General features: G+C 47.9%; 1 protein-coding gene across 2 annotated transcripts in view; it reads right to left on the reverse strand.

The window, feature by feature from the left end:
- The window catches only part of HM13 (histocompatibility minor 13), a gene marked incomplete at its 3' end in the record, with an annotated part of 53,915 nt that extends 38,856 nt beyond the window's left edge, over positions 1–15,059 (reverse strand). For both annotated transcript variants that reach the window (XM_080716773.1, XM_080716772.1), the window contains exons 1-2: positions 14,814–15,059; positions 1,850–1,948 (exon numbers count right to left, since the gene is read on the reverse strand). In XM_080716773.1, coding sequence (XP_080572899.1) covers positions 1,850–1,948; positions 14,814–14,996 — 282 coding nt within the window. In that variant the 5' untranslated portion in view covers positions 14,997–15,059. The remainder of the gene's footprint in view (positions 1–1,849; positions 1,949–14,813) is intronic.
- Between the last annotated feature and the right edge of the window lie 7,225 nt (positions 15,060–22,284).

A 22,284-nucleotide genomic window follows, 5' to 3' on the forward strand; every position in this document is an offset into this window, starting at 1 on the left:
ACCACGCCCAGCTGGAGACCCTGTTTTCAAATAAAAATAAAGCAGGGATGGGGATGTAGCTTGGAAGAAGAATGCCTCTGGGCTCAATCCCCAATAAAACACACACACACACACACACACACACACACACACACACAAGAAAAGAGGTTTTGTTTTACTCACAGACTAGAAATTTTGGTGCTACCACTTAGCTGAGCATGTGGGAAGTTAGCCACCTGGACTGTCAGTGGGAACATAGAACCATATGGTCTTCTTGGGGGCCGTGTGGTATTATTTGTCCAATTAACAAACGGAGACTCTGACACGGCAATCATTCTGTAGGTACACTTGAAGAAATATGTGCACACATGTGCATATATATACTATTTTGAAATAGGGTCTTGCTAAGTGGCTGAAGGTGGCCCTCAGCCTTTAATCCGCCTGTGGCAGACTCCCAAGAACGGGGACTGCAGGGTGCAGCACCATGCCTGGTTAGGTATCAAAATGTGCATGAAGACCTTCCACACTTCACAGCACTGCTCTGACACCCCAGCAGTGGGCACCTAAAAGCCATCAGGGGCACACTGTAACACAAAACATGAGCAACTATTAGGAAGAATTAGAGAGACCCAACTGTACTGAAACTATCTCCATGGTTAAGAGTTTGATAACTCTAGGTCTATGCATAACAGACTCACAAGAAATCATACTGGGAAGAGGATTATGGCTCTTTTGTAACCTTTCCTAGGCTGAATTCTCTTGGTGGTACCGAGGACTGAATGCAGTATTGAATTCTACCTCTGAGCTACACCAGCAGCCCTCATCTGTTTATTTTTAAATTTTGAAGCAGGGTCTCACTAAGCTGTGAGGCTGGCCACAACCTGCGATCCTTCTCTCTCAGCCTCCCAAGTACTAGACTGCATGCAGGGTCACCATGACTCTTTTTTTCTGGCTGGTACTAGGTCTCAGAGATGCTAGGCAAGAGTTCAATCAGTGAGTTACAGCCCTAGTCTCACAAAATAATAGTAAAGCTAAGAGAAAAGTCTAAGGCGCATTTGCGGTAACATGAGAAAATGCTGATGATGTTATCAATGCGAAATGAAAAAAAAAAGCAGCTCCAGAGTGAACGCAGCATGCCACCATGTGTCACAGCCAGGAGAGACCACATACAGGGGGCTCCAGGGAAGGAGCGCCTCCATCGGGAGCTGCAACTCTCTGCAAGTTGGGCTTTGGTGACTGCTGTTTCCCCCTTTTTACTTTTCTGTGTTTTGCACACTGAGCCTGTGTAACTTTAATTGGAAAAGTTAAGCTCGATAAATTTTTTTAAAATGGTGATTAGTATGGCAGAGGCATGTGTCAGACACAGCTACACCCCAGCCCAACATAAGTAGTACAATGAAACCAAATTGGCATTACAAAACAGAACAAAAAGCTCCATGGAGAAAGGAAGGACCGCTGGGAAAGGATCCCAAACACGGGCAGTGGCTAGGGGTGGTGGGTCACAGGGGAATTACCCATTTCTCCCTGCTCTTCATTTTCTAGAAATGAACATGCGAGGCTCCTGTGATGGGGAAAACACGATAAAACAAATTTATTCGCCGGATGTGGTGGCGCACGCTTGTAATCCCAGAGCTTGGGAGGCTGAGACAGGAGGATCACACAGGTTCGAAGCCAGCCTCAGCTACTGAGCGAGGCTCTCAGCAACTTAGTGAGACCCTGTTTCCAAATAAAGTATAAAATAGATCTGGGAGTATAGCCGGGAGGTAGAAAAGCTCCTGGGTTCCACCCCCAGTACCACATACAAACAAACAAAAAACAAACAAACAAAGCTATTCAAACCAAATGGCACTACAGGTGGTAAAGAACTTACTTTGAAAAAGAGGTAGAGACCCAAGAGCGTGCAGCTGGCAATGACGGGGAAGCGGGCGGCGTCCCGGCTGGTGATGGTCTCCGGCATGTCAGAGGCGTTCTAGAGGAGAGAAGGGCGCGGCTGAGCCAGGGCTGAGGGTCTGGCCTCCATGGCGGACTGTAGCAGGAATCTGTTGTTTCAGCAGCTCATCTGTCTCTCTTCGATCTGTTCCGATTCAGTGAGGTGCCTCAGAGGCCCCCATGATTCCTCCTTCAAGGTTTTTGCTAATGCTACTCGCGCTGCAAGGGAGGCTGCCCACCTTCACTGGGGCAGGGTACTCTGGCATCGCTGCCCTCCTGAGGACATCTGGATCCACACGACCCAGAAGAACCCAGGGCCTGTGTGCTGTCTCAGGGGAGAAGAGCTATGGCAGATAGTTACAGCATGTGACAATTAAGAGATTAAAAATAAATAAATAAATAGGAAACTGGGGCTGAGGTACCAGTAGCTCAGTGTCAGTGCTTGCAGGAGGCTCTCAATAGATCCCCAGTACCATACACCCACAGTCTCAGAGCTTGCAAGGCAACTGTTTTCAGTTTTCCTATGGGTCAACTAAGAGGGAAACATGCATCGTCTGACAGGTAGGGAATAAACTAGCATACAAAACTGACAGTGCTAAAACTGCACATGGGAAAACACCAACAGCAAGAACTGAATCTTTTTTTGTGTGTGTGGTACTGGGGATGGAACCCTGGTTAAACTCCCAGACATATTTTATATTTTGATTTTGAAACAGAGTCTCATTAAGGTGCTGAAAGCCTAAGTAACTGAGGCTGGCTTCAAATCTGTGCGATCCTCCTGTCTCAACCTCCCAAGTACTGGGATTACAAGCGTGGGAATTTGTTAAGTCGCTGAAGGTTCTGCTAAGTTGTTGAGGCCAGCACACAAAAACTTAGTGAGACTCTGCCTAAAAATAAAAACGGGATGTAGCTCTGAGGTAGTATACCTCTGGGTTACTCCTTAGTTCCCCCCACCCTGACAAAAGTATACTGAGGTCCCATTTTTCATCCATTCAAATGGCAAGAATCTGCCGGGTGTGGTGGCGCACACTTGTAATCCCCGCGCTTGGGAGGCTGAGACAGGAGGATCACACGGGTTTGAAGCCAGCCTCAGCAACTTAGTGAGGCTCTCAGTAACTTAGCGAGACCCTGTTTCCAAAAAAAAAAAAAAAAAAAAAAAAAAATATATATATATATATATATATATGTCTGGGAGTATAGCCCGGAGGTAGAAAGCCCCTGGGTTCCACCCCCAGTACCATCAAAAAAAAAAAAAAAAAAAAAAAAAAAAAAGAAAAAAAAGAATGGCAAGAATCCAAACTTTTGGTAACATACCAAGTTGGCGAGGCTACTATGGGGAAAGAGGGTAAACTGGTCTTCCTGTAGAGAAAACTTGGCAATATAGTCAAAACTATATGATCAAGCCTTTTGATCACGCAATTATGCTTCTGGGAACTTTTCCTACAGATATAATTTACACATAATCAAAATGATGCATATAAAGTATATCCAAAGTATTTTGTGTGTGTGGTAAAGGGGTCGGAACCCAGGGCATTCTACCTCTGAGCTACACCTCCGGCCCTATTTTTTATTCTTTATTTTGAAACAGGGTCTCACTGAGTTGCAGAAGGTCTCACTAAGTAGCTGAGGCTGTCCGCGAATCCGGATCCTCCAGTCTCAGCTTCCTGAATGCTGGGATTATAAGTGTGCGCCACCACATCCGGCTACATCCAAAGGACTTAATCCTCCGTTAGTGGATTCTGGGTGACTGAGGAGAGTTGTTTGCTCTCTGAGCCCCAGTTTACTCATCTGTCAAACAGGATGACAAATTTTAGCTTCACTTGCCTGAGAAAGGGCCAAGAGGCTTAAATCAAAATGTGGTATATTAGCCGGGCGTGGTGGCTCACACTTGTAATCCCAGCACTCGGGAGGCTGAGACAGAAGGATTGCAGTTCACGGACAGCTGCAACTACTTAGTGAGGCCCTCTGCAACTTAGTGAGACCCTGTTTCAAAATAAAGAATAAAAAATAGGGCAGGGGGTATAGCTCAGAGGTCAAATGCTCCTGGGTTCCATCTCCAGACCTGCAAAAAAGTGGGATGTTGACCAGGTGTGGTGGCGCACACTTGTAATCCCAGCATTCAAGAGGCAGAGACTGGGGGATTGCAGTTCGTAGACAGACTCAGCTACTTAGCGAGACCGTTCACAACTCAGTGAGAACCTGTTTCAAAAATAAAAGACTAAAACCCGGGCGTGGTGGCGCACACTTGTAATCCCAGCATTCGGGAGGCTGAGACCTGGAGGATCGCAGTTCGTGGACAGCCTCAGCTACTTAGTGAGGTCCTCTGCAACTCAGTGAGACCTGGTTTCAAAAAAATAAAGAATAAAAAATAGGGCAGGGGGTGTAGCTCAGAGGTCAAATGCCCCTGGGTTCCATCCCCAGACCCGCAAAAAAAAAAAAAAAAAAAAAAAAAAAAAAAAAAAGTGGGACGTAAGAGAGGCTGGTAAATTGTAAAGTACCATGATATCTCTCGAGGAGTTGTGATTATCAGAGAGAGGAGAGTGACCAGGCCTTCAACCCCCTGCATGTAGGGCCACAGGCCAGTCCTGCAGCTGGAAGGTTAGGTCCTGCCTATGGAGCCAACTCTGTGAATCAAACTACAGTAGCTTTGCCAGGAGGTGCAGGTGGGGAGGGTGAGCGATGTGGTCACGTAGAGGCCCATTTTCCTTTCCTTTTCTCTACCAGCCTCTGGTTTCAGCTTTTTAATTTTTTCTGCATTACTCGGGATTTTTTTTTGTTGTTGTTGTTGTTGTTCAGAACTGGGATGGAACTCAGGGGCATTCTACTGCAGAGCTATTCAGAGCCCTATTTTTTATTCTTTATTTTGAAACGGAGTCTGGGTTGCAAAGAGCCTCACTAAGTAGCTGAGGCTGCCCACGAACCACAATCCTGTTTCAGCCTCCCAAATGCTGGGATTACAAGTGTGTGCCACCACGCTTGGCTATTACTGAGAACTTAACCTAGGACCTCACACATGCTAGGCAGGCACTCTGGTTTGCAGTAAGCACTAAGTTATATACCTAGCCTGCATATGTGTGTGTGTGTGTGTGTGTGTGTGTGTGTGTGTGTATGTGTGTGTGTAACTGGGGTCAGAACCCAGGGGCATTCTACCTCCGAGCTATACCTCCAGCCCTATTTTTTTTTTATTCTTTATTTTATTTTATTTTACGGGTCTGGGGATGGAACCCAGGGGCATTCTACCTCCGAGCTATACCTCCCCTATTTGTTTTTTTATTCTTTATTTTATTTTATTTTACGGGTCTGGGGATGGAACCCAGGGGCATTTGACCTCTGAGCTACACCCCCTGCCCTATTTTTTATTCTTTATTTTGAAACCGGGTCTCACTGAGTTGCAGAGGGCCTCACTAAGTAGCTGAGGCTGTCTGCAAACTGCGATCCTCCAGGTCTCAGGCTCCCGAATGCTGGGATTACAAGCATGCACCACCAAGCCTGGCTCCCAGTCACATTTTATTTCTTATTTGGAAACAGGGTCTAACTACTTGCTGAGGCTATTCTCGAACCTTCAATCCTCCAATCTCGGCCTCCCAAATACTGGGATTACAGGCAAGAGCCACCATGCCCAGCCACCCATAGCCTTTTATTTTACTTTGAGACAGGGGAACTTGCAAAGCTCCTGCCTCAGCCTCCTGAACAGCTGGACTCCAGGCCTGTGTCACCGCCTGCAGCCTGGTTTCTGTGTTGGCAGCAGTGTACAGTGTGTCTTGGTCCCTCTGTGCACCCCCATAAGTTTAATATGGTTCTGTGTAGCAGGGGTGTGAGTAGAGAATAAAGTAGCTCCTGATCTTGGAGAGCTCCCTGGCAGGCAGGCTAGGACCTTGGAGGCAAACAGAATATTATGGTACAGTGGGACAAGTGATAAAGCAGACATATGGGCTGACGCCACACATGATATGAACACCAGGTGGTGAAGAGTGTCCTGAGGTCAGAGGCGCAGGAGGACTCCTCACCGCACTCCTTCCAGTGTGGGATTTCAAGAGGGGATTCTCTCTGAGCCTAACCTCCTCAGCTATAAACCAGCTGCACAGGAAGTAGTTAGCACTGTGCCAGAGGTGATCATGCAGGCTGGATATGCTACTCACATTCTTTTTTTTTTGGTTGTACTGGAGATTAAACCCAGGAGCACTCTACCATTGAGCTACATTCTAACCTTTTCTTCATCATCATCATCATCATTATTATTATTATTATTATTATTATTATTATTATTACTATTATGTAATGGGGATTGAATCCAGGGACATTCTACCTCTAAGCTATCCCTCAGCTCTTTATTTTTTATTTTTTTGCGGTAGTGGGGATGGAACCCAGGGGCATTCTGCCTCCAAGCTACACCTCCAGCCCTATTTTTTCTTCTTTATTTTGAAACGGGGTCTTGCTAGGTTGCTGAGGCTGGCTTTGAATCTTTGATCCTTATGTCTCAGCCTCCCAAGTACTGAGATTACAGGCATGGACCACCATGCCTGGTCCCTTTTCTTTTTAGTGTTACTTTGAGATAGGGTCTTGCCAAGTCGTCCCAGGCTGACCTCAAACTTGCAATCCCCAGTAGCTGGGAATGAGGCTGTGCCCGCCACGCCAGCTGTTCATCTCATTTTTATGCACAAGGGACTCGGGAGTAAGCTGACAGCATACTATTTCTGCAGGGACGTGAACGAGCATCAAGGGTAGCTAGCGCAGATGCGCTCCAGCCTTTTAAGTCTGGTACGCAGGGAGAGCCAGATACACACCGACACAGGGGTTATGAAAGTACACATGGGACTCTGTGGCTTCACCTGCAAACCAGTGTATGGCTCATTTCCACATATTCCTTTCAGTTCAGCCCAATACCTGGGCAGAAAGGCTCAATATTATTCGATGACAAACCAAGGTTGGGCAGACGCTCCACCAAACAGAGGAATGTGGTCTCCTCTGTGGGTGACTGTTACAGACGCCTCATGCTGCAACAGTGAGTCAGAACTGGAGACATCAAATCTGACTGGCAGTAATAGTAATAAGGAAAACATTTGCTGAAAACTTTCTATGTGGCAAGCAGTGTTCTAGATACTTTACGTTGCCCTGTTTCCACAAAACCCCACAAAGCACGTACATTTTTTTTTTTTTTTTTTTTTTTTTGGTGGTGCTGGGGATTGAACCCAGGGGCATTCTACCTCCGAGCTATACCCCAGCCCAACTTTTTATTCTTTATATTTGTTTATTTATTTTTGAGGTACTGGGGATGGAACCCAGGCACATTCTACCCCTGAGCTATACCCCGAGTCCTATTTTTTATTCTTTATTTTGAAACAGGGTCTCAATGAGTTGCAAAAGGCCTCACTAAGTAGCTGCGGCTGTCTGCAAACCCGGATCCTCCTGTCTCAGCCTCCCGAATGCTGGGATTACAAGCGTGCGCCACCACGCCCGGCGAGGTTCATTTTATCACTGAGGAAAATGAGGCTTACTGGGGGAGAGTTCCTGGCTTAAGGTAACACAGATGGTAAGCAGCAGAGCCAGGAATCAAACTGAGGCGGTCTGGCTGCGGAGCCCAGATACTGTTTATCTTGAATACTGCTTATTAGGTGACCTTTATCTTTCCTTTCTGAGGAATAATAGAATCCTGAAGATAAAGAACAGCTTTAAACTGGGCATGGTGGCATGCGCCAGTAATCCCAGTACTTGGGGGGCTGAGACGAGAGGATTACAGGTTTGAGACCAGGCTCAGCAACTTAGCAAGACCCTGTTTCAAAATACCAAATAAAGGCCAGGTGTGGTGGCACACACTTGTAATCCCAGCATTTGGGAGGCTGAGACAGGAGGATCGCAGTTCGAGGGCAGCCTCAGCTACTTAGTGAGGCCCTTTGCAACTCAGTGAGACCCTGTTTCAAAATAAAAAATAAAAAATGTGGCTGGGCTGGGGGTATAGCTCAGAGGTAGAATGCTCCTGGATTCCATCCCCAGGACTGAAAAAAAGAAGAAAAAAAAAGGTGTAGTTTGGAGGTAGTATGCCCCTGAGTTCAATCCCCAGTATCAAAAGAAAAAAGAATAGCTTTGAACTATTATTTTTTTGTTATTGGTGATGTAACCCAGGAGCATTCTACTTCCAAGCCCTTTTTAATTTTTGTTTTGAGACAGAGTCTCACTAGGTTTCTGAGAGTCTTGCTACCTTGCTGAGGCTGTCCTCAAATCTGTGATCCTCCTGTCTCAGCCTCCCAAGTACTGGGATTACAGTCACTCACTACTATGTCTGGCTAAACCTTTTGTTTTGTGGTACTGGAGATTGAACCCAAAGCCTCACATGTCAGAAATGTGCTCTATTGTGAGTTATATCTCCTTACTTCTGCCTCAGACTCCTGAGTAGCTGGAATTACATGTGTGTGCCACTGTGCCCAGCCAGGAACAGTTAAACGTCATAGTTACAAAAATACCCAGATGGTTACCATTCCCTACCAATTTGATTTGGACTTTGTAATCAGACATACTTATGCAAATACAATAGCTTCTGGAACACAAATTATAAATAGAGAAGGGGAAAAAAGCTGACACAAATAACAGAAATAAACTTAGCTTTTGGTGACACTGGATACTTAGTTATCAGGGCAGAGGTAAAAGCAGTAAGGGCAGACAGATGCCCGCTTCAAGCCGCTGGCACAGCTTGATCCTGGAGGACAATTCTAGGACATGCCTAGAGATGATCTGGGAATCTGGGACCATTCTGTTACTGCTACCCAGCTGAAGACCTCAGGGTCTCCTCTACTTTGACTCCATATTCATTCATTCACCTCACCATAATCTGCTTCCTGAGCGATCTCTCCTTCCTTGGCCACCAGTCATCCTCACCACAACTACACTAGTGGGCCACCAGCAGCTTGCTCTGGAGCCTGCACCTGACAGCAGCACAACCTGTTGGAAACCCTCGAGAGTGGCTTCCTGTGCAGCCACTAAACAAGGACAGAGGACCCTGCACCCTGCTGGTGGGAGAGTAAATTAATACAACCTGGACGGCAATTGTGTGGTAAAATTTATCCAAGTAGAAAAGGCACCTGGTGCAGGGTGTGGGGGCGCTCACCTTTAATCCCCACGCTTGGGAGGCTGAGACAGGAGGATCGCACAGGTACGAAGTCAGCCTCAGCTACCTAGTGAGGCTCTCAGCAACTTAGTGAGACCCTGTTTCCAAATAAAATATGTATAAAAAAAATAGGTCTGGGAGTATAGCCTGGAGGTAAAAAGCCCCTGGGTTCCACCAAAAACAAAAACAAAAAACCACCTGGCCTTTGAGCCAGCAAATCAATTTCAGGAAATTTAGCCTACAAATATATAAACGAATGAGGAATGTAAATGCGTAAGGACACATTAATGAACTTGGGCATGGTTTGTAATAGTGAAAACCTCAAACAACTGAAATGACTGTGGTCCTCCACCGGGGCAGGCGGCAGGATTATGTGCTTGTTAGACCACAAGCTGCTGGGCCCCCCCGGAGCTCTGATTCTAAATCTGCATTTCTCACAAGATCCCAGAAAATGCCCAAATGCAGGTCCACTGACTATCCTTTGCGAATTGGTGTTCTAAACAAACTGTGGGTACAGGCAGGCTGCCACACAGCTGTTAAGAAAGAACATGGCTGCACTGTAGGTGCTGAAACGATTGGATCTTCAACGTATATTTTGGGAATACATCCAGGTGTAGGAAACAGAGTGTATATATGCAACAAAATGCAACGGTTACATAACAAAAAAAGTAGAAAACATGCTTATTTACTGTAAAGGCATAGAATCTCCCTGGATGGATAACTAAGAAAAAGAAGCTGCCTGTGGGGAGAAAAAGTGGGCAGCTGGGATGGCAGGAGACTTTCACTGTGCAGTCTGTGCTCCTTTCGAGGTCTGTGCTGGAGTACCCGTTATCTGTCCTCTCTGACATAAAAGGATGAGGTAGAGCTAACAGAAAAATGACAACTACATACTATTAAAAAAAATCAGAGCCAGGCATGGTGGTGCACGCTTACAATTCCAGTACCTGGGAGGCTGGAAGGTCCAAAGGCAGCCTCAGCAACTTAGTGAGGCTCACAGCAACCTAGTGAGATCCTATTTCCAAGTAAGAAATAAAACCGGGTTGGGAGTGTAGCTTGGAGGTAGAATCCCTCTGGGTTCCATCCTCAGTATCACCCCCCCACCCAAAAAAGAAGTTACCTATGTATACATATATAAGCACATACATACATACATACATTTATATTTGCATAGAAAAAGCTCTGGAAGGTGAGCTGGGGCTGTAGCTCTGCAGATCATGTGCTTTGCATATTTGAGGACCTAAACCATCCCCATCACCACAAAAGCAAAGTTCTGGAAGGTTACACACCCAACAGCTCAGTGGGCAGCTTCTGAGGAGCAGCACTGAGGTTTCCTTTAGGCTTCTGCATTGCTGCAGTGTGTGTGCATGTGTTCTGTGGCACTGGGGATGGAACCCAGGGGCACTCTACCTCTGATCTAGATCCCCAGCCCTATTTTGTTTTGAAATAAGGTCTCACTAGGTTGATGAGTCTTTCTACTTGCTGAAGCTGTCCTTGAACCTGTGATCTTCCCGTTTCAGCCTCCCAAGTCCTTGGATTACAGTGTGGTGAGTGCCACCATGCCAACTGTTTTTTTTTTTTTTTAAATAAGCGTCACTGTCAAGGTTGAACACTGTACTGCCTTCAGGTTTCCACTCCTCAAGAGGCCATGGGCTCCCTGAGCATCCTGTCCTGGCCCCCAGCCCCTCTCCCGGGCCCCTGCCGTGCTTCTCTTGCTCCTCTCCTGTTCTGCCTGTTGGACTCTCACCTCTCGGTGCCAGGGCAGCTGCTGCCTCCTTCTCGAGGCACATCAGCTTCAATCTAGTTGGTCAACGACACGTCTGCATCTTGGGGACTGAATTCTGTGAGGAAGACTTGGTGTTCTCTGCCCCAGCACTCTTGGAGATGCCCTAGTCCTGTTGGTTGAGGGCTAAGCGCTGCTAAACCAATCTGAGGGGCAGCTCCTGCTTGGGGGGATTCACTGCCTTCTGGGGATGGAGGTCTCAGGACAGGGTGGGCACTGCAGAGTGTGCCTCTCCCAGGCTCCTTCTTCCCAGTCCTCCTGCATGATCCACCTTCTCCCAAGGATTTCACAAAGAGTCTTGCCTGTTGTGGACACTGCGACCCCATAGCAATGCCGTCTTCACATGCCCTCTCTCAGCTGGCTTTAGGGCCTAACACCAGTGGAATTCAAAACTCCTGGCCCCCCACACCAACTTTTCTCTCTTCTTGACAAATGACCAGGAAGAGACTCAAAGTAGAGGAAGTAGGCAATTGACTTGTTTGCTCCTCAGGCCCAAATGTAACTTGTATGGGGTGTGTGTGTGTGTGTGTGTGTGTGTGTGTGTGTGTGTGGTACTGGGGACAGAATCCAGAGGTAGTCTACCTTTGAGCCACACTCCTCAGCACTGTTTTATTTTCTCTTTTCTCTTTTTCTATTTTTTATGGCACTGGAGATTGAACCCAGGGGCATTCTACCTCCAAGATATACACCCAGCCCTACTTTATTTTTATTATTTATTTTTTGCAGTCCTGGGGATGAAACCCAGGGGCATTCTACTTCCAAGCTACACCCCCAACTCGATTTTTTTTATTACTCTTCTTTCCTTCCTTCCTTCCTTCCTTCTTCTTTTGTGCTACTGGAGGTGGAACCCAGGGGCTTTTCTACCTCCAGGCTATACTCTCAGACCTATTTTATACTTTATTTGGAAACAGGGTCTCACTAAGTTGCTGAGAGCCTCACTTAGTAGCTGAGGCTGGCTTCGAGCCTGTGTGATCCTCCTGTCTCAGCCTCCCAAGCGCAGGGATTACAAGCATGTGCCACCACGCTGGGCCTATTCTTGATTTTGAAACAGGGTCTCACTGAGTTGCAAAGGGCCTCACTAAGTAGCTTAGGCTGTCCATGAACCACGACCCTCCTGTCTCAGCCTCCTAAATGCTGGGACTATAAGTATGTGCCACCACTCCTGGCTTATTTTTTTATTTTTGAAACAGGGCCCTGCTTCCTGCTAGGTTGACGAGTCTCACTATTTGCTGATGCTGAGCTTGAATCTGCGATCCTCCTGTCTCAGCTTTCCTAGTACTGGGATTCGTAATCTAGTGGCATGTGCCACCACGCCCGGCTTATTTTTATTTTGAAACAGGATCTTGTTAAGTTGCTAAGGCTGGCCTAAAACCTGCAATCCTCCTATTTCAGCCTCCCAAGTACTGGGATTACCGGCATGCACCATGCCTGGATTGTGTGGGTCTTTCAACATACTTGAATCAAGGAAAGTGCCCTGGTCTAGGACTAGGCATACCTGGTTCTGCCTCTGAATGTGGAGAGCCTCCTTTATAAGTCATTCTTTGACCCTCAGTTCTTTTTCTGTACAGCAGGGATAAAGAACTGGCTCTACAGCCACTCAGATGCAGTGAGCACTGAAGGGCTTTATATGCTTTAGAGCATTCTGGTCACTGGTGGCAGGATGTCACCAATGAATGGTCACACCCTGTTTGTAATCTCACAGTCTTCTTGCCTGCTGCTCTGTAGGAGATACTGGGGAGGCACTCAAGAGGCTCAAGTGCTTTTCTACCCAGGCCCTCTGCTCCAGCCACACCAGAGCCGCTGCTTCCAGTACTGCCTCCAGCCTCTGTATCTCTCTTGCTTTCCTCAGCTTAGAATTCCCTTTCCTGGAGGAATTCTACCTCTCCACCAAGGCGTAGTCTCCCTTGGGACAAGGCCTCCTTGCTCTGGTCCCGATGTGTGCAGCACTTCCTCCATCACCGTCACAAACTCAGAGAGCCCCCCCTCATTCTCCCTTCTGAACTCCTTGGCAACTGACTGAATTTCTGCATCATCCCCACCCCACATGACCGAAGAGGTCCAGGAACACGGTTTCCTGGAAGGTGTGCACTGAGGACAGTGATCCACAAGCAGAAGGGGCCAGGGGAAACCACTCACAGTCTGGGGGCTGCTCAGACCAAGCTGCCAAGCCTCACACCATGCTGCCCCTAACCTCTTTTGTTTTGGTCAATTTCAGAACTTTTCTTTGCACAAAGCGTCTGCCTGACAGGCCTGGTAGAGAGGCTAAGGCCACCTGAACTCTACTTAGAAGAGGCGGAATAGGAAGGAAAACAGGGTCACACCAAGCCTCTCAGCCTAATCCCTGCCCAACTGTTCTCCTTTGTATCTGACCACAGAGCGCCAGCAGTGTGCTCTCTGTTCTCGGGAGGAAAGGTGGGGCCCTTAGTCACTGCTCAACTTGGGTAGTTTAGAGAACCTGGGCTAGAGCAGTTTCAAAAGTGGCAGTTGCTTTGCAGTCCTGCCCTTTCTGGGTAAGACAGCTTCCGCTTGGTTCTATCTTCAGGCCTGGTGGGGGAGGAGCAGCAGGGAGCTGCAGACTGGGAGGCTGCTGAGGTGGGGAAGAGGGAGCCAGGAAGTGAGAAGCCACTGGTGCAACAGGCTAGAGAGGGCTTAATATTGTGAAGAAGTAAATGCAGGGAGGTGGGAGAAGGAGGCAGAACACGGAAGGTCCTCTTAGGTATCCTCTGGGCCAGACGTGGAGGAAGGCCAGGGCTGGAGTCTGGCCAAGGCTCACAAGAGAGGCAAAGAGTGGCTTGGTTCCTTGGTAGGGAGGCCCAATTTGATGCAGGGACTATCTCAGGTAGGGATGGAGGGAAAGGCTACTTTGACGTGTGTCCAGGGCTGGACTGCTAACAGACTGAGGGGCTAGGATAGAATGTCCCTGGGCTCAGTCTCCAAAAAAAGTAGAGGCACCAAAATGCCAGGTCTGAGATGTTTGCTGGAATTGGTTTCAGAAAGCAGAGCAAAAGACTGGATTTTGTGTGTGTGGTTCTGGGGATGGAACCCAGGGGCATTCTGCCTCCAAGCCACACCCCCAGCCCTATTTTTATTCCTCATTTTGAAACAGAGTCTCACTGAGCCGCAAAGGGCCTCACTAAGTAGCTGAGGCTGCCCACAAACTTGCAATCCTCCTGTCTCAGCCTCCTAAATGCTGGATTACAAGTGTGCGCCACTATGTCAAGACTTTTTATTCCTTATTTTGAAACACAGTCTCACTAAATTGTAAGTAAATAATTGTGAGTAAGTAGCTGGGGCTGACTATGAACTCCCAATTCTCCCATCTCGGCCTCCCAAGTACTGGGATTACAAGCGAGCACACTGTGTCGGGCTAGTATAGACGTGGATGTTGAGCTGGGGTTATCGTCTCATGGGCTGTTTTGAGGCAGGGCTAGCGCCTGATCTGGCTCTAGGTGAGCACATGGCACTCCATGACAAGAGTCGGAGTCGGAGATGTGTCTGGACTCTGGAATTAACCCTGAGGTGGGAAGAGGCAGGGCTCCTAACAGGGATGACAAGGTACTATCGTTTCATTCTCAGGACTAGGACCTCTCAGGCACAGACTGGAAGTGACCGAGTGTCCCGGATGGGATGACTGTTCCAGGTGGGACAATACTTTGCTGGTGACCAGCAAGCTGTGGCTGGTCTAGCTGGGCCCCAGTGGGCTCAGAACAATCCGTGTCGAGAGGCAGTGTGAGGGTCGGCTGACTTCCTAGCTTAGCTGTTGCAGGATGCAGGCAGCGAGGGATACGTCAGGGTCTGGGTGGAGGTAAAAACCAGCCCCTATTTGAGGAATGTATCAGTACCCAGTTCGGGGGTCGTGACCTGACTGGGGACACCAAAGGCCAGCCCCGGAATGTGGGTGCAGTGGTTACCAACCCCGGGATGGGTCAGTGCCCCGGGAGAAGAGGTGTCAGGTCTGCGGGGAAGGGTCGGTGCAGCGGTGTCCGGGATGGGGTGGAAAGCGCCGGGCTTTGCCGCTGACCCTACCTTGCCGCGGGCGCAGCGCACGGAGCGCAGGGCACCGAAGAAGATGGGCAGCAGCGCCATGAGCAGGAGGCTGCCGTAGGCCAGCGCGATGCCCTCGGGCGTGGAAGGCGGCCGCGCCGTGCCGTTGGCTGGGCTGCCTGCCTCGGCACTGGCGTTGTGCGGGTCGCTGAGGGCTGAGTCCATGGCGAGGCTGCGCTTGGGCTCCCGCTCCAGCTCTGGCAGCTGCGGCACGGACGCAGACGGAGGGACAGGATCTGTGGGGAAAGCCACGTTCCCCTAAGGAAACAGGAAGTGACGTCGGCCCTGGCCGTCAGTGCCGCGCACGCGCACTCGCGCCGCGTCCTCCACCCGCCCGCCTCCTAGAGGCGGCGGCGGGCGGGGCGGCCGGTTGCTACGCAACCTGCTGCGGGCGAGGACAGGAAACCTGGACCACGGTGGCAGGCATCCATCCTGAGGGAGACCTGGCGACCCGTTCCGTAGTCCCAGTCGATTGCTTCAGTCTCAGGCTGTCCTCTCCACAAATCCTCACCTGCTACTAGGAATTTGCTTATTTATGCATGCATTCATTCAGTATCTATTGTGCATCCACTCCTTAAACATTCATTGAAGCCGGGCGTGGTGGCGCGCGCTTGTAATCCCAGCACTCGAGAGGCTGAGACAGGATGATGGGGGTTCGCAGCCAGCCTCAGCAACTTAGTGAGGCCCTTTGCAACTCAGTGAGACCCTGTTTTAAAATAGAGAATTAAAGCCGGGCGTGGTGGCGCACGCTTGTATCCCCGAGCTTGGGAGGCTGACAGGAGGATCGCACAGGTTCGAAGCCAGCCTCAGCTACTTAGTGAGGCTCTCAGCAACTTAGTGAGACCCTGTTTCCAAATAAAATATAAATAGGTCTGGGAGTATAGCCCGGAGATAGAAAGCCTCTGGGTTCCACCCCCAGTACCACCACCACACACACACACACACACACACACACACACACACACACACAAAAGGCCGGGCGTGGTGGCGCACGCTTGTAATCCCCGCCCTTGGGAGGCGGAGACAGGAGGATCACGCAGGTTCGAAGCCAGCCGCTCTGGCTTAAAAGAGACCCTGTTTCCAAAAATAAAAATAGGTCTGGGAGTGTAGCCCAGAGATAGAAGGGCTTCTAGGAACCCCAGTACCACCACCAATAAATAAATAAATAATTAATTAAAAATAGGGCTGGGGGTGTAGCTTGGAGGTAGAATACCCCTGGGTTACATTCACACGTGTGTGTGTGTGTGTGTGTGTGTGTGTGTGTGTGTGTGTGTTTTGTGTCGCCCCACTGTACGCCAGGCACTCTCCTGGGGTCTGGTGCCACTGATGTGAGAAAGAGGGGCAGGTATGACATAGAGGTAGCCAGTGATGAAAAGCTAACACAACGTCTTTTTGGCAAATATTTGTTTAATATCTGTCTTTTCTGTTGGATGCTTTGTGAAGGCAGAAACAGATTTCTAACATCTGCTGCTGAACTTATAGCACACGGAATAGTGCTGGCATATAGTGGGAACTCCATGAGTATTTATTGGATGGATGAATGAATATCTCATCTGATTTTCAAAAGAACTCTTTGACACAAATAGGAAATTCCTGAGGCCGCTGGCTATGCTGCTGCTCTACTCAAGGCATAGGGGGGCGGGGGGAGCCTGGAGAAGGCTGCACCATGCAGACATCTAGCGTTGTAGACCAAGCAGTGGAGCGAGCACGCCCTCCAGGAACCTGGAAGCCAGCCATGAGCGCCGCTCCCCTCCAGCGTAACTCTAGAACACTTGGCTGAAAAGACTTAATACAAGTCAGCTGGGAAAGGAGAAATATGCACAAAGCCCAGCTCTGTTATCACAGAGCAGGCAAAGGGTGAATTGAGAACTGAGAGGCAGTAAGTTGACCAACAGCATATATGGTATACAGGTGTGGTGGCACACACCCATAACTTTAGTCCTTGGGAGGCTGAGACAGGAGGGTTGTAGATCGACGCCAACCTCAGCAAGCTGGTGAGACCCTGTTTCCAAATAAATAAAAAGGACTGGAGGTAGAGCTCAGAGGTAGAATGCGCCGGAGTTCAATCCCCAGTACTACAAATTAACAAACAAATCACATGGCTTGATCTAGATTTGGAAGGTAGTAAATGCCAGACACCGTACCACTAACTTTACACACGTTTTCTATGAGGAATGATCAGTTCCACTTCACAGAGGGCACTGAGCTTCAGAGAGACAAAATTGCCCGCCCAGGCCTCAAAGTCAGCAATGGAAGAGCAAAGCCTTGAACTCAGGCCCCTGGAGGCCTCTGAGCCTCAGCTCCCTCCAACAGTCCAGCTGCACAGAAGGCTAGGGCTTTGTTTTCTTTTACTCTTCTTTTTTATTGGTACAATATGGTCTCACATCATAATGTGGATCATGGTGACACTGGCATACATTCACACAGTACTGGTGCCCCCCCCAGTTCCCTCCCTCCCCATGCCGAGTGTCCAGGTTAACAATGTTATATTCTCACGCGTACGCATAGTCTCAGGCAGATGTCCATGAATGAACCTCAGCCCTCTTCCTCCCCACCCTTCCTCCCTGGCTCCACCGAGGAGCTCCTTCGTTATCTGGAGTTTTCTCTGGTACCCCTAAGGCTAGGAATTTGAGCCAGGGAAAGAAATGTGTAGTTTCAAGCTGGTCTTTTTTTTTTTTTTTTTGATAAGCTGGACATGGCCGGGGTGGATGGATGAAGGCTGTGTACCTCATGAATTTATCTGTCATGGTTCGCTGCTGAAATGCCCCTGAAGAGCTCATATGCAGTGATGGGGTCGTGAGAGCGCTGACCTCCTTACTAGACTAACGGATGGAGTCGCAGCTTGATGGGTGGCTTGGAGGTGGTGGAGGCTGTGGGAGGTGGGACCTTGTTGCAGTGTACCCACATCCAACGCCAAGTGAGTTCGTAATGGTCACACTTTATTATAGGTTCGAACCTGGACCCAAGCGCATCTGTCTCAACAGAGTCGGCAAGGGCCCCAATTCCAGCAAAAGGGGTGCCTTATATACTATTTTACAACGATTTCACAAGTCATTCTTATTACATCAGCCTTAACATTCTTAACATTTACAACTTCTATGTTTTAAAGCAGCTACGCAAAGCACACAGGTATTCCGGAAGATACCAGGGGCACATGAGGGAGGGTCTCTTATCTAGGGTCTGTTTGCCCGGATACAAGGATGGAGCTGGGTTACAGGCTGCTGCTTCCTTTCTATCTCAGGAACCTTCTTGCAAACTATTCTCACCCTGTGCCTGACTTTTTATTTAAGATGGAGACAGGCTTTAAAATGGAGTCAGTATTATTCAGGGCTGGGCTAAAACTCTATTAAAGCCTACTCTCTAAAAACAGTCCAAATTATTAGTCACCCCATATTAATTCAAAACATCTTAACACATCTATACTATTAATTCAAACTAAAACCTAAGCGTTTAATTAAAAAATGTAAAGCACGGCAACCTAATTAAAGAAGTAGGTCACTGGGGCATGACCTTGAGCAGTATATTTTGTCCCAAGCACTGCCCGCTCTGCTTCCTGGCCACCATGGCACGGGCAGCTTTCATTCCTAGTGGGCTACCATGATGTTCTATCTCACCACAGGCCCAGAAACAATGGAGCCAAGTGACTGTGGACTGAAACCTCTGAAATCACGAGACAGAATAAGTCGTTCCTTTCTCTCTCTCTCTTTCTCTCTCTCTCTTCTCTCTTTTTATTTATTTATTTTTGGTACTGAAGGTTGAACCTAGGGGAATTCGACTTCTGAGCTATACCTCCAGCATTTTATTTAATTATGTAATTTATTTATATTTGGTGGTACTGGGGATGGAACCCTTCTACCTCCCAGACCTATTTTATATTTTATTTGGAAACAGGGTCTCTTAAGCCAGCAAGGCTGGCTTCAAACCAGCGCAATTATCTTGTCTCTGCCTCCCAAGCACGGGGATTACAAGCGTGTGACACCAAGCCCAGCCACCTCCAGCATTTTAAAAAATTTTCTTTTTTTTTGCAGAACTGGGGATGGAACCCAGGGGCATTCTACCTCCGAGGTACACCCTCACCCTATATTTTTTTAGTCTTTTTATTTTTGAAACAGGGTCTCACTGAATTGCAAAGGCCTCACTAAATAGCTGAGGCTGTCTGCAAACCGCGATCCTCCGGTCTCCGCCTCCAGAATGCTGGGATAACAAGCATGTGCCACCACACCTGGCTTAAATTTTCTATTTTGAATAGAGTCTTGCAAGCATTTGGGAGGCTGAGATGGGAGGATGGCTGTTCGAGGACAGTCTCAGCTACTACTCAGTGAGGCCCTTTGCAACTTAGTGAGACACAATAATGAATTTAAAAAATCGGGCTGGGGGTATAGCTCGGAGGTAGAATGGCCCTGGGTTCAATCCCCAGCACCAAAAAAAAAAAAAAAGACAAAAAATAGAAAAGAAAAGAAATAGGGTCGTGTTAAGTTGCAGAGGGTCTCACTAAGTTGCTAATGCTGGCCTTGGACCTGTGATTCTTTTGTCTTAGCCTCCAAGTACTAGGATTCTGGGCTTGTGGCACCACGCTTGGCAAGTCTTTCCTTCTTCAAGGTGATTCTCTCAGGTATTGTATCACAGTGATAGAAAATTGACTAACTAGACATCACCAGTCAATGACTTGGGCCATGGAATCTGCCCAGGAGCTGGGCCTCATGGCGTGGAGTCTCCTTATTTGAGAACACAGAATTAGAATTGGAGATTGTTCTGCTTCCTACTGTGCTAGCCCTGGATTTGATTTGGCTGAGGGCAGATCTGACATCTCTCTTTACACTTAGCATAAGAGATTGTGAACATGACCCAGGGAATCAAGGGGTTACCCAAGTTCAGAAATCTCCTGGCAAGGTTACTAGGTGGAGGGTCAGATTTCTGGCCTGGAGCCCAGTTGTTTGATATTCCCTGGAGACAGAGATGAGGCAGTCAGAGGGTGGGTGTCCTGAGGCAAACTCACATATAGGGTTACTTTCTTGGAGGAATTCTGAGCTGAGGTTTAAAAAAAAAAAATGGAGCCTGTTAGCCAGGCATGGTGATGCACACTTGTACTCTCAGTACCTGGGAGGGCTGAGACAGGAGGATCACAGGTTCAAGACTGGCCTCAGCAACTAATTAAGACCCTGTTTCAAGGTAAAAAATAAAAAGGACTGGAAATGTAGCCCGGAGGTAGAATGTCCCTGAGTTCAATCCCCAGTACAAAAAAAAAAAAAAAAAAAAAAAAAAAAAAGGAAGGAAGGAAGGAAGGAAGGAAGGAAGAAAGGAAGAAAGAAAAAACAACAAAAAAGAGCCTGAGGTAGTTAAATTTCCAAACATTTGTTCCAAAGAAAGATGCAGCTCCATGCTTATAAGCCCCACTTATTACCGTGAGTGGATTCAGGTTTCATTTTTCTCTCATATACACATACCGTTGCCTTGCGCCACTAAACGTTTAGACAGCTTTTACAGTAACAAGGACAATCAGTGGAAGCAAAACCCACTATCTCTAAAGCTGGGACAGGAAAGCCTTCCATCACAGGTCCAGGAGGATTCCACGGTCTCGGGCTAAGAGATGGAATGATGGAATGTCAAAGTCACAGACTGTTAGCCTCCTGTATAGCTGGGAGAAAAAGTCATTGCCTCAGCACTGGAATTCTTCCTAGGGAGAGAGCTATGCCTGTGTATGGAACATGCCTCAGGGGTCAGCAGGGATGGGAAACACCTTGGCTGGCAGGGCTGGAACGCCAGCTCAGCTTTGCATCAGAAAGGGATAAGAACTTGTGGGAGGGAGAGAATGAGGAAGAAAAGGAGAGGACAGAGTGAGGTGGCAGGAGGCTGGGATTCCACCTGGGAGGGGAATATTCCCATAGGGGGGCCACCAAGTGCCTCGTGTGTGAATCTCCGATGTGAGTTCTCTGGAGTCCCTCACCTGCCGCACCCATAGCTTTCCATGTGCACAGAGTGTGACAGCGGGTGCATCAGAAATTTCCCGTTTCGCTTCACACTGAATGGTAGGAGGAATTATAAACTGAGAAAGGACTTTGTAGTCAGAGGATGCCAGAAACACTCTGTCTGCTGAGAGGGGAATGGATTGACAGGACAAGAGTAGTGAATAAACAGAGAAGATATAAGACCAGAGGACCACAGGTTCACAGCCAGCCTCAGCAATTTAGTGAGGCCCTCAGCAACTTAATGAGACCTGTTTCAAAATAAAAAATAAAAAGGGCTGGGGGTGTAACTTGGAGGTAAAAATGTCCTTTTTTGAGAGGTAAAATGCCTCTCCAAAGACAAAGAGAAAAAGAGAGGAGAGAGAGAGGAGAGGAGAGGAGGAGGAGGAGGAGAAGGGAAAATGGTGGTTGCTTTGACTGGTGGGGGGCAGTGGAGATGGGAGTAAACATAATTAAGATATGGTTAGGATATTTCTGAGTTAGGGTTTGTTTATTTATTTATTTATCTATTTATTTATTTATTATTGTAGCACTGGGGATTGAACCCAGGGGCATTCTGCCTCCAACTACACCTCCAGCCCACCTTCTTTTCTTCCTTCCTTCCTTCCTTCCTTCCTTCCTTCTTTCTTTCTTTCTATTTTATTTTCAAACAGGATCTCACTAGGTTGCTGAGAGTCTCACTACGTTTTGAAACTGTCTTCAAACTTGTGATTTTCCTGTCTCAGCCTCCAAAGTACTGGGATTACAGGCGTGCACGACCACACTCGGCCAGGATTCTATATTTAGAATATAGAAAAGCACTTCCCAGTGGTGTGTGAGGAAGTAGGAAGAGTGAAGATATTGTCCTGGGCTTCTGAATCCACCTAATGGATGAAGAGATGGGGAGACCAGTGGTGACTGGACTTCCTTTTTAGTCCTTCTGACCCATCTGGAATCTTTTCGGAGGCTGTTTCCCGTGTTGTAGTGTCTTCTCTTGCCAACAGAGGGCAGCCGAGGCCTTAACATACTGGATCCCTGAGGACTCTGTCCAAGTCCCACCCAGGAACACCAGCTGTAGGAAGCCCTCCGCCTAGCCGACACGGAAGCAGCAGACCTACTGTGAGACTCAGATTCAGCCTTTTATTTTGAGGCTGATTCCTGACGAAGGAATCTGGACCATTTCCTGTCCAAGACCGTGGCATGTGCTATTTCAATAGTTTCCTAATTCTTCTAGAGTTCCTCCCACATCACACTGCTTCTGCTGGAAATCTTCAGTGACTCTTTCTTTCTTCTTTCTTTCTTTCTTTCTTTCTTTCTTTCTTTCTTTCTTTCTTTCTTTCTTTCTTTCTCTCTCTTCTTTCTTTCTTTCTTTCTTTCTTTCTTTCTTTCTTTCTTTCTTTCTTTCTATGGTACTGGGGTTCCTGGAAGCCCTTCTACTTCTGGGCTACACTCCCAGACCTACTTTTATATTTTTATTTGGAAACTGGGTCTCTCAAGCCAGCGTGGCTGAC

Source organism: Muscardinus avellanarius (genome assembly GCF_963383645.1).
Source record: "Muscardinus avellanarius genome assembly, chromosome: 19".
Lineage (NCBI taxonomy): Eukaryota > Metazoa > Chordata > Mammalia > Rodentia > Gliridae > Muscardinus > Muscardinus avellanarius.